Consider the following 15,155-nt stretch of genomic DNA (forward strand, 5'->3'; position numbering starts at 1 on the left):
CTATGCCACAACCTCTCCAGCATAATGGTGAATTACTAGAATCCATTGAATGTAATCTTACCGGCGTGAGATACCATCTCAACAGAAGTTTAACAATTCATCTCCTCTATATAGGAGGATATTGAGTTTCCACATACTCATTGTAGAACCCCCAATCTTCCTTGTTCTGATAAGAGGATACCCAGGTCCTCCTCCCATTGCAGCATAAACCCTGGGGTCAGTGTGGAGTTTATTTGTGACAGCAAATGGGCCAACAGTGATATACTTCTCTTAGGGCATGATGATCTAGATAGTATCCCTTCCATTGGACTTAGCTCGTCCAGTGATCTAATTGGTTTAGGTAATAGTTGCAAAAAATAAGTTAGTTGGTAGTATCGCCACTTATCCATCAATAAAAGAACAAACGTGAGGGCGCAAGGCTAAAGGGGCTATATAACTAAGTTAAACATAGTGAGAGAAGCAAAAGGAGATGGAACACTTACTTTGAGTGGGTCTCGGGACCGGATGGATATAGAGCAGTGGAGGAGATCGTGAAGTCCAACGTGTACAATCAATGAAGGCTGGTATGTTGCCTAGGGTAGCTCATCTCAGGGAAGAAAGAGGAGAGGGGTGGACGGGGGTGCGGGTAATGACACACACAATGTGTCCGTGTCCCCGCTACTGTAATGCAAAGTGCCAGCGATGTGAGAAATGACGTCAGGCTGGGCTGCTGTGGCTGCAGCTGCGGGTGGAAGAACTCGAACTGTGAATGAACGTGACTGGACCAGTGCCCGTACCGTGGTGATGATGTGGGATGGTAAGTCGGCCGGGATAGTGATAAGGTGAGGAGTGATCGGGTTTGTAAGGTCGTGGGTGGATGCTCGAGAGCAACGCATTTCGAGGATGTTACCTCTTTGTCAAGCTCAATAAGAATGGTATCCATCAATGATGGTGATGGTGATCTACATAAAATCGGTAATGCTTTCAACACACCTCGATCCATCACATGATGCAATCTTAGTATCCCTTCCTCAGTCCATTTACCAAAATTTCTATCAAAATTGCCTTGTTGAAAATAATCATGTCCTAACAGGGGCATTAAAGGTGAGTTATAACCCCACCCAGATTTCTTATTAAGTAAATCCCATACCGCCAGGGTACTCCTCACTAGTGGGTACAAATCCTTTGTTATACCTCTGTGTTGCTTTGGTAGCCAACATACTATACTCAGATCCGCCTTACATATTTCGAACTCAACACCCACCCAGAGTTTAGTTGTCTTGTCAAAATGCCAGTTTAAGAGTCTGGTCAAAACTACTGCCTGATAGTAGCATTTAAAATCAGGTAATGCTAACCCACCCTGTGATTTTGCCCTTGCTAGAGTGCTATATGAGATTCTCGCGCTCTTCCTTCCCCAGACATATATAGTTACGAAAATGTGCCGAAACTAACGAAAATACGTATTTCATACGAATCCGAATTGAGTTTCGGATACGAATTATGAAATACGAAATAATGGATATTACGAAATGGAACGAAACGGAACTAATTTTTTGACGGCGCACAAGTCTAATGTGAGGAGGATCGATGCCTGGTTATCTTGGGGTGATTAGTGAGGTCTGCTGCAGACCTGGAGAAAGTTTAATAAGGCCTGGTCTAGCTTACGTGGTGAGACTTTGATGCCGTGGGCACACAGTCTTTTCTCAAATTTCTGAACTGAGTGGTGTCAGAGAAATGTGCACATTTGTAAACCTTGTACATATATGTATAGATAATTATTACAGATATTTATATACAACAATTTATACAGCGCTTTACATATTTGCTCATTCACATCAGTCCCTGCCCTCAAGGAGCTTACAATCTAAGGTCCCTATTTCACATACATACATACATACAAGGGCCAATTTTATAAGGGCAACTTAATTTCCTCTTTTGTCTTAAAAGTACATGACAAGGTAAATAATTATATACGATGAAAACACAATGGAACAGTAAACAAGACCAGCTTCTAACAAGACTTTTGGTTTCTGTGTGTGCCTATTTCCTCACTGCAGTGATATTATACAAATTTATTTGGGAGCTACTCATCAATTTATATACACCTTTTGCGCTGTAAAGATAAAATTTTAGGACAACAGCACTGGGTTTCATTTGACCTGGAAGACTGAGGACATCTTGTGGCTGAAAAGAAGTACAGCAGGGGGAGCCGCCCATCGAAACTGAGGACATCTTGTGGCTATTGTATATTTTTCTCCTTAGCTTTTTAATGATACACAATTTTAATCATGTACAGTTTTAGGTATTAGTGCCACTGCTGCCCTGAGCTATTACATCCCAGGTTATCTTTGAATCTTTCTGAATAGGTGTTTTGTTGGGTGGGGTCATATATTTCTGTTAAATTTAAAGTAATGTATTAAAATCCCTGCTATTTTTTTTCTTTTTGCAGACCACTTAAAATTTGGATGTTACCTCCCTTTGAGACCCAGTTACAATCATCAACAGGACAATTGTAGAATCTGACTCTTCCCAGCATGGACACAGACAGCAATTAAAACCTGTAAATATTACTGCTTATTGATAAATGGCACTACATGTAATGAAGGATGTACCACCCACCATTCCCGCTAAGGAAGCAAAAGAAGGACATGTGATTAGCCCAAAGACTGCAGGAAAAAGGTATGTTTAAGTATGTTTATTTTCATATATAAGTATTTAAACAAAATTGTGGTGGAGGGGTATATATCTCCGTTATATTGGTTGGTCATTGGGAATACCTCCGTTATATTGCTGGTCAGTGTGAATACCCTTTGTTACATTGATGGTCAGTGTGAATACCTCAGTTACATTGGCGGTTAGTGAGAATACCTCAGTTACATTGGCGGTTAGTGAGAATACCTGTGTTACATTGGCGGTTAGTGAGAATACCTGTGTTACATTGGCGGTTAGTAAGAATACCTCTGTTACATTGGTGGTCAATGAGAATGCCTCCCTTACATTGGCAGTCAGTGTGAATACCTCAGTTACATTGGTGGTCAGTGAGAATACCTCAGTTACTGTCGGGAGAGTACGGCTGGGCCGTGAGTGGAACCCCTTGGCAGGGGCGGCAAGCCAAAGTCTGAGGTCAAGGTACACAGGGGAAATCCAAGAAGATTTAAAAAAGAAGTTTTCCCCAAAGAGGGGATCCCACCATTCTTTACACAATCTACTTGACAACTAAGTGATGAAAAAGTATAAATGTATTTATTCGGTAGGAGATAAAATCTATATATTTAGACTCTACGTACAAAGAATATCAAAAAATATATTAATCAGACAAACAGATAAATGTGTATATAAAACAGACAGATAAATATATATACATAAATTGATGACTGCATACCGCCTATGGACCGGTAAGTGAATGAGTGGGTTAATTAAAAAATTATTTGTCAATTAGGAGACATGCCGTTTGGAAAGCCAGGTGTGTTTATATATTTAAAAGACAAAAAGCTATCCATGAAGTGAATTCCAATATGTGCGGGATTTCCCGATAATTGCCCTAGTTTGAAACTGAAGGGCACAGATGGTATCGGAATTGTAGCCACAGAGGAAGCGTATAATATGGACACAGCACCCACGGGGACCTTGGAAGTGGGATAACACAGTCAATGTGAATGTATGGAAAAAAAAAGAAAAAAAGATTTGGTTATATATATAACTCACAGTCCCGGGATATCTTCGTTTCGATGTTTCCAGAGTAAGTTTCGGAGAAAAGATGGTAAGTTGAAACTTGAGTTTTGATGACTGGGTTGAAGAGGAACACAGGTATCAGGAGGTGTAAGTACTACCTCGGCTGGATACGATGGATGTTGCAAATCGTTGCCTTAACTAGATAGCTGTGTTCAGTTAGCCGGATAGGTTTCTCCTCGATTTTAATCCACGCTTGATCATATAAGAAGAGGAGAGATTTTATCCTGTAGATGAACCGAGGAATCCTCCAAGGATGTTTGTGCAGTGTTCAAAGAAAAAAGGAGTTGACGGTAGTTTCACCTCACCTAGGCCAGTCTCCATCCGTGTGTAAGTATACCGGAGAGTCTGGTTGGTGAGGTTCAACTGTTGTTTGTTGTCCATGAATTCCCCATGGGAGAGTTAACAAACTCTAAGCCGGTTCCGAAGGGTCTTATTGTGAAGTTATCAAAGGCTTTAAAAATGCAGACATGTCTCAGGCGGAGCAGTCACAGAAGGAAGAGAGAGCCTGAGCTGAACACCCGGTGAACACTTCTAATAGTTAGGGGACCCCCATTCACATCGATTATATTGGAGATATTGTGCATATACCTTCCCTTCCCCGTTTTATCGTTAAACAGAAATCCAAGAAGAGTAGTCAGGTCCAATCCGGGTCGAGGCAGGCAGTTAGGTTCAGAAACGGAAAGGCAGGCCAAAGGGTCGGTAATAGGGAGTCCAAGCAAAGGATCAGGAAGCGAGACGGTTCAAGGCACAGGGAGCTGGGAGATCACGCCATACGGATTGAATAACTCCGCAAGGAGCCAGGGCTCTGACTGGGCTTTTATACCCAGTGGGGAACTAAGACCACCCCCTGGCTGCCGAGCCAACCAGGAAGCTTCTCCATCCAGGAGCCAATAGCAAGAGAAAGGCAGCAAAGATCACACCTGACACCGGTAATGGGCGAAGGCACACTAAGCGCGCGGCCCTGTGCATGCGCGCGCAACCTGTCTACCGCTAGCTAAAGCAGAGACACCGGCACTCCAAATTTGCAAAATACGTCTATTTATTGACGTGCATCGTGGTAAAAAACAACGAACGTTTTGGGGTCACAAAGGATCCCCTTCATCAGGTAAAACAACAGCCTGTCTACCGCACGTGGGCACCTGCCGCGCATTCGCACCCGCAACCCTGGAGCCAGGGATTCTGCCAGGAAGGGGAACCTGTGCCCTCCGCCGCACATGGCAACCCTGAGGAGTGGTAAGACCCCTGGTACCCTGACAGTTACATTGGCGGTTAGTGAGAATACCTGCGTTACTTTGGTGGTTAATGAGAATACCTCCGTTACTTTGGCGATCAGTATGAACACCTTTGTTACATTGGCAGTCAGTGAGAATACCTCTGTTATATTGCTGGTCAATGTGAATACTTTGTTACATTGCTGGTCAGTGAGAATACCTCCCTTACATTGGCAGTCAATGTGAATACCTTTTGTTACATTGGCAGTCAGTGAGAATACCTCTGTTAGATTGACAGTCAGTTAAAATACCTCTGTTACATTGGCGGTCAGTGAGAATACCTCTGTTACATTGGCGGTCAGTGAGAATACCTCTGTTACATTGGCGGTCAGTGAGAATACCTCTGTTACATTGGCGGTCAGGGAGAATACCTCTGTTACATTGGCGGTCAGTGAAAATACCTCTGTTACATTGTCGGTTAATGAGACTACCTCAGATACATTGGGGGTTAGTGAGAATACCTCAGATACATTGGCGGTTAGCGAGAATACCTCCGTTTACATTGGCGGTCAGTGAGCATACTTCCGTTAAATTGACTGTTAATGGGACTACCTCTGTTACATTGGCAGTCAGTGAGAATACCTCTGTTAGATTGGCAGTCAGTTAAAATACCTCTTTTACATTGGTGGTCAGTGAGAATACCTCCGTTACATTGGCGGTTAATGAGACTACCTCTGTTACATTGGCGGTTAGTGAGAATACCTCCGTTACATTGGCGGTCAATGAGTATACTTCCGTTAAATTGGTGGTCAGTGTGAATACCTTTGTTACATCGGTGGTCAGTGAGAACACCTCTGTTATATTGCTGGTCAGTGTGAATTTTTTTGTTACATTGACGGTCAGTGAGAATGGGGGGTGTCCTTGTATCGGGGTGCTCCATGGTAATGGACTTGGGGTGTCAATGCCTGTGGCTTTACATATAGGGCTTCAGTAGATGATGGTCCTTCTTTTCCCAAATGCTGGATATGTTCAGTGTGAGCTGTAACATGGACATAGTTATGCTTTCTCCACTGGTGGACTTTGGGGTGTCTTTGTATTGGTGTGCTCCACAGTAAACTATTTGGGGTATCATTGCTTGTGGCTTCACATGTAGGGCACTACTAGCTGATGGTCTTCATATAATAATTGGCTTGACCTGTAAAATGGATATCACAGATCTCTATTAGTTTTGGAGTGCTGCTTTATGGGATGCCTATGCAGGACTAGCGCTACCATAAGGCTGCATAGGCGGAAAAATGGACCTTCCTCTCTGCAGGCAAAAATCCTTGCACCGGGCCTGGCCCTATGCATATGCGTGGGAGATCTTTAATCCTGGGCTAGCTAACCAAGATAGCCAAAGATGCTGAAGCTGGAAGAAGACAAGGCGCAGATTTCAGCATCATTGACAGAGCAACAAGGAGCATAGGGGCCATCACAGCACTGAAGCAGGGTGCTTTGGTAATTCTGCCATAAAGTGCAGATATGCTCATTATGGCAAAAAAAAACCTAGGCACCGACAACAGAATTTAATTTCACTTTAAAATGTAAGTTTACTAAAAGTACAGTTATGCATTCACATGTTATTAGACAACTGAACCTGAAAAATGCACACATGCATAAATTAAGACACCTAGCCATGATTGCTCAAATAGATATTCATTTTATTAGATTTGAGATAAAAGCAGCATATTTAACAAACACACAGTTAAAGGGGGCAAAAGAAAATAGATATTAGTGCCATCTGGAAATATAACTATCAGGGACAATTTGGATTTTGCTTTACAGAACTGACTGAATGGTCTGAGCTGTATCCTGATATCTGTAATAAATGTGCCAAACAATGATATTTAACACAGCTTTCATAATGGTGATATTGCTTTCTGCTATCCTCCAGGAATACAAATACAGTAGTTCCAACGGTTTTGGCACCATTGCATTTTATAAAACAAATACAATTTGTTAGCCTTTAACTCTGCTGGTCATAAAAGGGGCTCAAAATGCTGATTCTAATGCTATAATAAAAAGACAAGGTCTTGGTTACGTACATATGTAAATATATGTGAAAGCCTCACAAAACTATCAAGGTGTCGGTGTGGTTTAATTTTATGAGGATACTAACTTTAAGACATGTATAGAAATGAATTAATTTGTAGATATCGTTTATTGGAGTGGCCTGACATTAGGGCTGATGAATGTGGAAGGGTTCAGCAGAAAGTGGTGCCAATTGTAAGGCTGGAATCATTTCCAATATACCAGAGAAGTGAAATATAATATGCACCATCTGTCTTTGCAGGTGGTTGGTACCCTGAGACCAGGAGAACTAAGGGGTATCATTCTGAAATCCAATATAAGGTGTCCGGCATGAATGTGGGACATAACCTATGCATGACATGGTACAATACATCAGGGCCATATATACTACAATGATATGGTTGATATATAGATACAGAAAGTAAAGCAAGGTGCTGACCACGTATGTCGTATTTTCTTTTGAAGCTGTACATATTTGCTAGAAAGCAGAATTCATAATCATGTGTTTTGCAATCATTGCATCACTCACATCCAGACTTACCTTCAAGCTTGCACATTTCTACTCTTCTCTCCTGTATTGAAAATACTTTCTTTGATTCAACTGCGAGCGTCTCACAGTGTGCATTAAAAGCTGCAGCAAGTCGGTTAGAGCCGTCTCATTTCCTGGCTGGAAGACGGCCAGCATAATCTAGCCCAGGATTTCTCAAGCTGTTTTTAGTCAAGGCACCCTTTAAAAGTATTCAAAATTAAGGGAACCCCATGCAAAAAAAGCAAAAAAAAAAGTGGGTTTCCCCCTTTACCCTTGCATCAGAGTCACCTATTGCATCAGGAGCCCCCCTTCACATCAGTCTCCATTGCCCCTTTACAGTACATGACTGTCCCACTGCCACAAAAGTTTGAGGCACCTCAGAGGAGGCCAGGGGGCACCCTAATTGAGAAAGGCTGATGTGATCTATTCCTCCCTAGCCAGACTGTCCCTAGCTCATCCCTTTCATTTATTGATCTTTTAATAGATAAGGACTCAGCATCACATCTGGGCATTACTCCTAGGATATTCTGCATGCAAATTCAGCCTACACTTCCAGATCAACATTTACCCATTAAGGCATTTTCATATTTGCAAAACTCCTACCAAGAGCCAGCCCACTGCTTCCAGCGAAGTTTAGGGTTCTTGAAAGGAGAAATGAAGCAGAGTGATGTGATATTTCAGGTAGCTATGTACAGCACCCTACTGGCCCCTCCCGCCAACCATGATTTGGCTGCATTTGCATAGAGAAGCACATAAGTCCAGGGATGATGTCACTGGGTCTAAAATAGGGTTTGTAATGAAAACAAAAAGGTTTTAGGGAACTGAAGAAAGCAAAATATAAGAAGATTAAAGCTGCATCAGTCATCAGTCCTGGTGCAAGTAATGAGTTCCAAATGTCCTCAGGGGCAGGTGTCAATCTGGAGAAGTGGGGATTCCTTAGCAGACTGCAACAGCATGCAGCCCACATGTGATACTGAACCTCCAAGAATGAAAGACCTGAAATCCATGGAATGAAAGGGTCGGGCCAGGGACAGTCAGGCTGGGGAGGAAAGAAATAGATGATGCTGGACATCCTGCAGTCAGGAAATGAGCTGGGCTGTACTGATGCAGCTTCTAATGCACACTTTGAAAACCTTACAATGTGCAGTGAAAGCACAGTAAGAATTTTCAGTACTGTAGAGGAGGCTGTACAACTGTGCAAGACTGACTAATAAGGCTGGAGTTAAGCTTTAAACTTCAGCTCTAAAATCCGTTTTTTTTTGAAGAACTTGGCTCGTGCAACAACATCATTGGCATAGTCTTTGCCAGTTGTGCGACTGTCAACATCTTTTAAGTCTCTCACATTTCCAGAACCAGCGTTGTATGCAGCGATAGCACCTGTAAGAAGTTTACAGCATTTAGATCATGCATTTAGATTAGTGCAATGTATGTTGCTGGCATATGTACAGATGATCACTTAATAAACCACTAAACACAGTGGAGGGAATTTATCAATACTGGAGCAGACAGATTTTGGAACAGCTGTGGATGGCAACAAATCAGCTTCTCTCTTACGTTTGTTCAGTTAAGTTTTGAAAATGAAAAAGAGAAGTCGCAGTGGACAACAGTGAGGTGCACTAGCTGGGTAGGGGCAAGCTAGAGCAAGTCCTATGCAAGTCCTGGCCAGCATTAGCATCAAAATTGCCACCCAGGTTTTGAAGCTCTAGGGGGAACATTAGAAATAAACTGATGTTGAGCACTCCTGAGGATACCTGTTCTATAAAACAGAGGCAACAGTGCTGAATAACTCTTGGGAACCCAAGTGGGAAATCCCTACCTTCCCTCTGCTGTGACCAAAACAGCTAAATGGCAGGCAATATTTAGGCAATATTTTCATTTTAACAGGTCAGATTTTCCATAGGAATATACTGCATATACAGAGGCCAAAATATATCAAATGATCTCTTCCATTCAGTGCACTGTGGGAAACATTCCCGTACTAGTTTTGCAGTAGGTATACACAATGGATTTACTTTAAAGCCCAACTCTGGGTACTGTGCTGACCCCTTCCTTCCATCCCTTGAGGTATCCCCACTGGAACATGATGGCTTCAGCTCTGCTCTTTGCATCAATATACTGTCAGTGCAGAGTACCATGCTTACTTGGTGAGGCTTTGATGCCCTACACACACAGTCTCTTCTCAATCTTCTGAATTGAGTGATATCTGAGAAAGCAGCCCAGGCATCTGCTATGGGGCCTGGGGGTGGAAAGGGCCCCATTAGGTTGATAAGGCAAATGTAACATAGAGCATGTGAAGATAACACAGTACTGTATAATTAAAGGTTTGAGTGGTTGCAGTAGATGACAACCCTTATTCTTCGTAAAGTCTATAGTGTAGGAAAGCTGACGTCAGATGCACAGGAGGAGCCTTTGCGATCTTGGTATCATTAGCCACAGCCCAGAGAGAGGTCATCAGGGGGACCCCCATCACATTTTTGCTATGGGGCCTCGTAATCTGTAGTTTCGCCACTTGGATCACAACCATTTTGTATGCTTTGTATTACACACTAATCTCATCTCTTCTTTTACAAACTAACTCCCCATTGCTCTCTATCACATGCGCCTATGACTACGTTGTTTTATGGAATTCTTTCATCTGCACTAATGTTATACTGAATTGCAACTTAATTACCTCTTTTACCTTAAAGGAGAACTATGAGGTAAGTGATTTCCACTCGTCCTCATAGTTAGAGGAGACCTGTGACAAAGAAGCTGATCGGGAAGTTTTAAACAGTTCTCTAAAAGCAGCTAAAATTATCATATATCTGTGATATGATTTCGTGTAATTTGTCAATTCGCAGTTGTATTGTTTTTCCTCAGCTTTGCATATTTTCAAGATTTAATGTCATTTGTGCCTCCTATATGTCACATAATCTACCGAAGAAAGGTGCAAATAGGCTGATTGCTGGTATACTGTATGCAGGGCCGGATTAACGTAGGGGAGGGTGGAGCTGCCGCTCCAGGTCCACCCCTGCTAATAGGCCCGGCCGACCCGGATCACTTCGGTATCCAGGTCAATGACCGGCCACAATCAGGCAGCGACGGCCCTCTATTGAGGCATATTAGAGGGCTGCTCCCTCCTCACTAGGGCCCCGAGAGGCCCCAGAGAGCTGCCCTCTAATATGCCTCAATAGTAGACCGTAGGCGGCAGTGACCGGCAGCAATCAGGCTGCGGCGGCCCTCTATTCAGGCATATTAGAGGGCTGCTCGCTGGCCCTCTTGAATGCCTGAATAGAGGGCAGTTGCTGCCTGATTGCGGCTTGGCACTGCCGGAAAAGAGAGCCGCAACACATCATCATTCCTTGTGACAAACTAGAGCCCCTACTGACTGCACAAAGCCCCTACTGACCGCACAAAGCCCCTACTGACCGCATCGGCATCAGCCTAATGGGACTGCTATTGTTACCAGACTAGCAGTTATAACACAAAAAACAGTTTCAAGCTAGTTTTGGGAGGAGATATTTTTTAAAGCTTTTGCTTTAATACACGTTCTTACCTTTCAATATCTCTTCTGAAGATGCTTTCGAAAATTTCTTCTTTATCTGGCTGATCATTGAAATCAGAATATCTGTAGCCTGGGCAATATGTGTTTCACTATCCCAGGTTCCCTCAAGCTTGTGATACCGTTTGTCAACCTGTCAAAGCAAATGTAAGTTATGAAAGCAGATCTAATCAATGTCATGAAATAGCAGTGATGTACTATAATATTGCAATTGATACAGCTGGCCCCTTAAATTATTTCTGTTATTGGCATGAGTGCTGTATTTGTCCACCATTAGTGAACTCAACACTGTGATCTAGCACCTATGTAATGTCAACACGAAGAGGATAGAAGAAGATAAAACTACATGTCACATGTGTCAACTTTTATGGTTATTACAAGCTGGGGTAAGCAGGAACTTTTTTTTTTTGCATACCCCTAAAAAAAGGCAGCTTGGACATCAAAATCTGTGCCTCGAAAGAAGCTGAGCCACAGAGAATCCATCTGAACATGTTTGCTCCGTCTCCGTAGGTATAACCCGTGTATCATTACACACATGCTAAATATATTATTTAAAGAGGAACTCCAGGAATTTTAAAACATACCCTTGCAGCGCAGCTACCCCTGCACTTCAAGGGTTAAGTGCTTGTTTTGTCTAGGGGGCTGCGACAATCAGCGTTCACCGCTTCCCCTTCTGCTCCATCTGTGAAATGTCCCTCACATCTAATGCAAGTCAATAGACCTGCATAAGATGTGATGATGCCAGTGGTCCTTAGGCTGCCAGGGCCCAGGGGAGAAGAGGCTGTGGGGACCAGTTTAGCAGCCCGGAGGTAACCGGATGGACCGAGGATCAGGTAAGTAAATCTGCTTTATTTTAGCCCCGAGACAAAATAAGAATTCTTGCAGTGTGGGGGTAGCATGACTGCAAGAATAGGTTTTTAAAATGCTTGCATTTGTTGCTTAAAATTGACAATAAATCTAAAAATGCAAAGTAGTGTAATGAAAAAGTGTGGGGGAATCCAAAATCCATACAAAAAAGGTTTGACTGTTCATCTACTAAATGTAGCCAAATCACTTATTCCCCTACCCTGGTGAAGTGAGATTCTTCCCACTCTAGGAGAATAGCGAACTTCAATAGACCGAGGAGCTGAATTTGAAGAAATGAGGGCATAGTCACCTAATCTCTTGATCTCTACAGGAAAACCTTGACCTATTGGCTCTTAATTTTCAACACATCACCCATATTTTGATAACCTAATACAGGGATGGCCAAACTTCGGCCCTCCAGCTGTGGTGACACTACAAATCCCATGAAGCATCTCTCTCCAGGAGTCATGTCTGTGGCTGGGAGAATCTTGCAAAGTCTCATGGCATTCGTAGTTCCACCACAGCTGGAGGGCCACAGTTTGGCCATCCCTGACCTAATACTTCTCCACCTAACCCTTTTATCACTGTAAAGGTCAACTTTCACTAATATAAATTCACTAGACAAAGCCCTGCAGTTCTGGCGCCATAAAGACACTATATGCCCAACAGAGAAGATACTTATACCATATACCACACATAATACACCAACACAGACAGAATACAAGCTTTGCCATGTTCCTCAATGAGAAATTTACGGTAAGATCACTTGTAAGTTTGTAACCAATGAAGTGGATTAACGCTCACTTTAACCCAATCTATTTGAATAATGTGGTTTTAACTCAGACAACCTTTAGTTTTGTGCCATGACTGTTACCTTATACTTGTACCAGACTTTTTTTTAGATTAGTGATACCTTTGAAAACATGCAGGGGTGGACCTACCGCCGGTGCGGCTGCACCAGGGCCCGAAGCTGGGGGGGGCCCACTGAGGTCTGGACCGGGGGGAGGGGTGGGGGTCGGACTGATTCCCACTGAGACTCCGGGACATGTCGCTAGTAACAGGCAGCAGGAGAGGAGAGGGGAGAGCTGGGTAGGCAGTGTGTAGGCACCAGGAAAACGGGAGGAAAGCTGGAGGCAGAAGACGGAGAGCAGGTGAGAAATGCAATGTATCCGAGTATAGAATCCGGACTGTATGGGAAGCAAGTCAAAACAAGCACCGCTCAGAGATTCCTGTGTACATAGAGACCTCCGTATATATACAAATCAATATACAGTATATATAGATCAGTGTATATAGAGATCAGTGTGTGCTATACTCCTCACTGTGTATTAAGAAATGAGTGTGTGGGGTGGGGGCTGGTTGGTTGGGGGACCCGACAAAAAAAATCTTGCACCAGGGCCCTTTGTTCCTAGTTCCTAAAGGTCCGCCACTGAAAACATGTATTTCTGCCTTTGCAATATTACTGGCCTTTCATCTGATTTTCCAAAATAAAGAATTTTAAAAAAGCATAAAAATCCCCCAAAAAGTAAAAAAAAGACACTTAATACTCGCCTCTCCCAGAGCTTTCTGCACCACTGATCTCTGCTGTAGTGAAGAGAAACTGCCACCTGAAGAATCTGGATAATATGACACTTTGAGTAGTGTCAAGGTCTCCTGCTGCATCAGGTGGTTGGATCCACTGACCTCTGTGTCATTCCTGTATCTTGTTGTGACACAGGGACTGGTGGAAGGAACCACAGAGCTGTCTCTAAGAGACAAATAAATAGAAGCATCTTTGATTGCTAGAAATGAAAAAAGCTTGTGCATTATCATTATATCTTTTTTTATTTTTTAAATTATTTTTTAATGTATTATTAATAAATAAAGCTGTGCACACACACACACACACACACACACACACACACACACACACAGTATGGCAATTCATGTGTGAAATAGAAGGTATGCTTGCATTTTGTATCATGTATAAAGAAAAATTACAGCACTATTTAACATGTATTCCATAAGTAAACATGTAGTACCTGCATAAGGCCAAAGCCATTGTTATGGTCACCCCAACCATTTACCAGAACGCTTCCTCCACGGCATTCACGGGACATAATAGCAGCAATAACAGATGGATCCATTTGTTTTTGTTTAGCCACAGAGAGAATTTTAGTTTTATATTTATTTATTCGTCCTAAGTCATTCTGAGCCAATTTCTTTGATGCCTCCACTCCTTCATAACAATGAAAAGATACAAACACGTCATTGGTGATCTGTTTATTGTTACTGAAAATACAATAAAAAACTATCAAAGTGGAAATTGGTAAAATATAGGAGAATGAAAGGAGAAATACTTTTTTTGTAGCAATGGCAATGACTGTGCATGTTAAGTAAGGGGAAATTTCACAAGTGTAGAAAATGTTCGCAATACTTTACATAATAGGAAGAAGGAATATTGATCTAAAAATGTGTGTGATAATATCATGGAAAAGTGAGAATTTAATATGCATCAGTCAATATATTATAGGTTAAAGTAGTACATTTTGGCAGAAAGAAAGGTTAGTAGCTTTGTCAGAATTTTATTTTTCTCTGGGTCACTCTTTTTGAGAATTACTTCCCTGTAAATGTTTTGTCTGTCTTAGAAAATCAACCTCAAGTTACAAATGTTAAGCTGTTACTCAACCACTAAACTCCTGTTGCTTAATATCACTTTATTTATTGAGTGTACTAGAAAAAGGAGCAAGAAATGTTGATGTATATAGAAAAATGAGCTGTGCAGATGTAGAAACTCACCCCCAAAATCCCATAAGGAACTGTTAGTTGATTTAACGGAAATATGGGGGCTGGCATTGCTGACCTATTTCTGCTGCCCTTGACTTCAAAACTTTGTAAGTCATCAGCCTGGAACAAGTATGCAGCAAATAGACACAGAAATCTTGACCTGCACACTTTGAAGCATTTGGATCGGCATAAAGACAATAATTATAATCTTCAAAAGAGAGCAATGGTAGCCAGGGCCTTCCCTATAATGAGGCAGTCTGATGTGAATGCTTCAGGCAGCATCTCACTGGATCACATGGGGAGGGGCGCCCTGCTCCTGGCAACTAATGACATCAGTGAGCTTGGCGGGACTGCCGGATAGAGCCAACGCAACCCCCATCACAATAGACGGGCACCACATGCGCCCCCTAACCCCCTGAAACAATCGCAAACATTGCCGCCCCCCACCCGATAACTTGCAAGGACGCCCCCCCCCCGCCCC

The 15,155-nt window shown here is 42.6% G+C and overlaps 1 protein-coding gene across 1 annotated transcript in view; it reads right to left on the bottom strand.

Annotated features, from left to right (window-relative positions):
• Positions 1–8,743: 8,743 nt before the first annotated feature.
• Positions 8,744–15,155, bottom strand: part of LOC108792163 (lysozyme g-like) — a 7,147-nt gene continuing 735 nt past the window's right edge. The window contains exons 3-5 of the mRNA XM_018562870.1: positions 13,930–14,126; positions 11,057–11,195; positions 8,744–8,898 (exon numbers count right to left, since the gene is read on the bottom strand). Of these exons, the coding sequence (XP_018418372.1) occupies positions 8,744–8,898; positions 11,057–11,195; positions 13,930–14,126 (491 nt within the window). The remainder of the gene's footprint in view (positions 8,899–11,056; positions 11,196–13,929; positions 14,127–15,155) is intronic.

The sequence above is a fragment of the Nanorana parkeri genome, unplaced genomic scaffold (assembly GCF_000935625.1).
Source record: "Nanorana parkeri isolate BGI_ZX_2015 unplaced genomic scaffold, ASM93562v1 scaffold21, whole genome shotgun sequence".
Classification (NCBI taxonomy): domain Eukaryota; kingdom Metazoa; phylum Chordata; class Amphibia; order Anura; family Dicroglossidae; genus Nanorana; species Nanorana parkeri.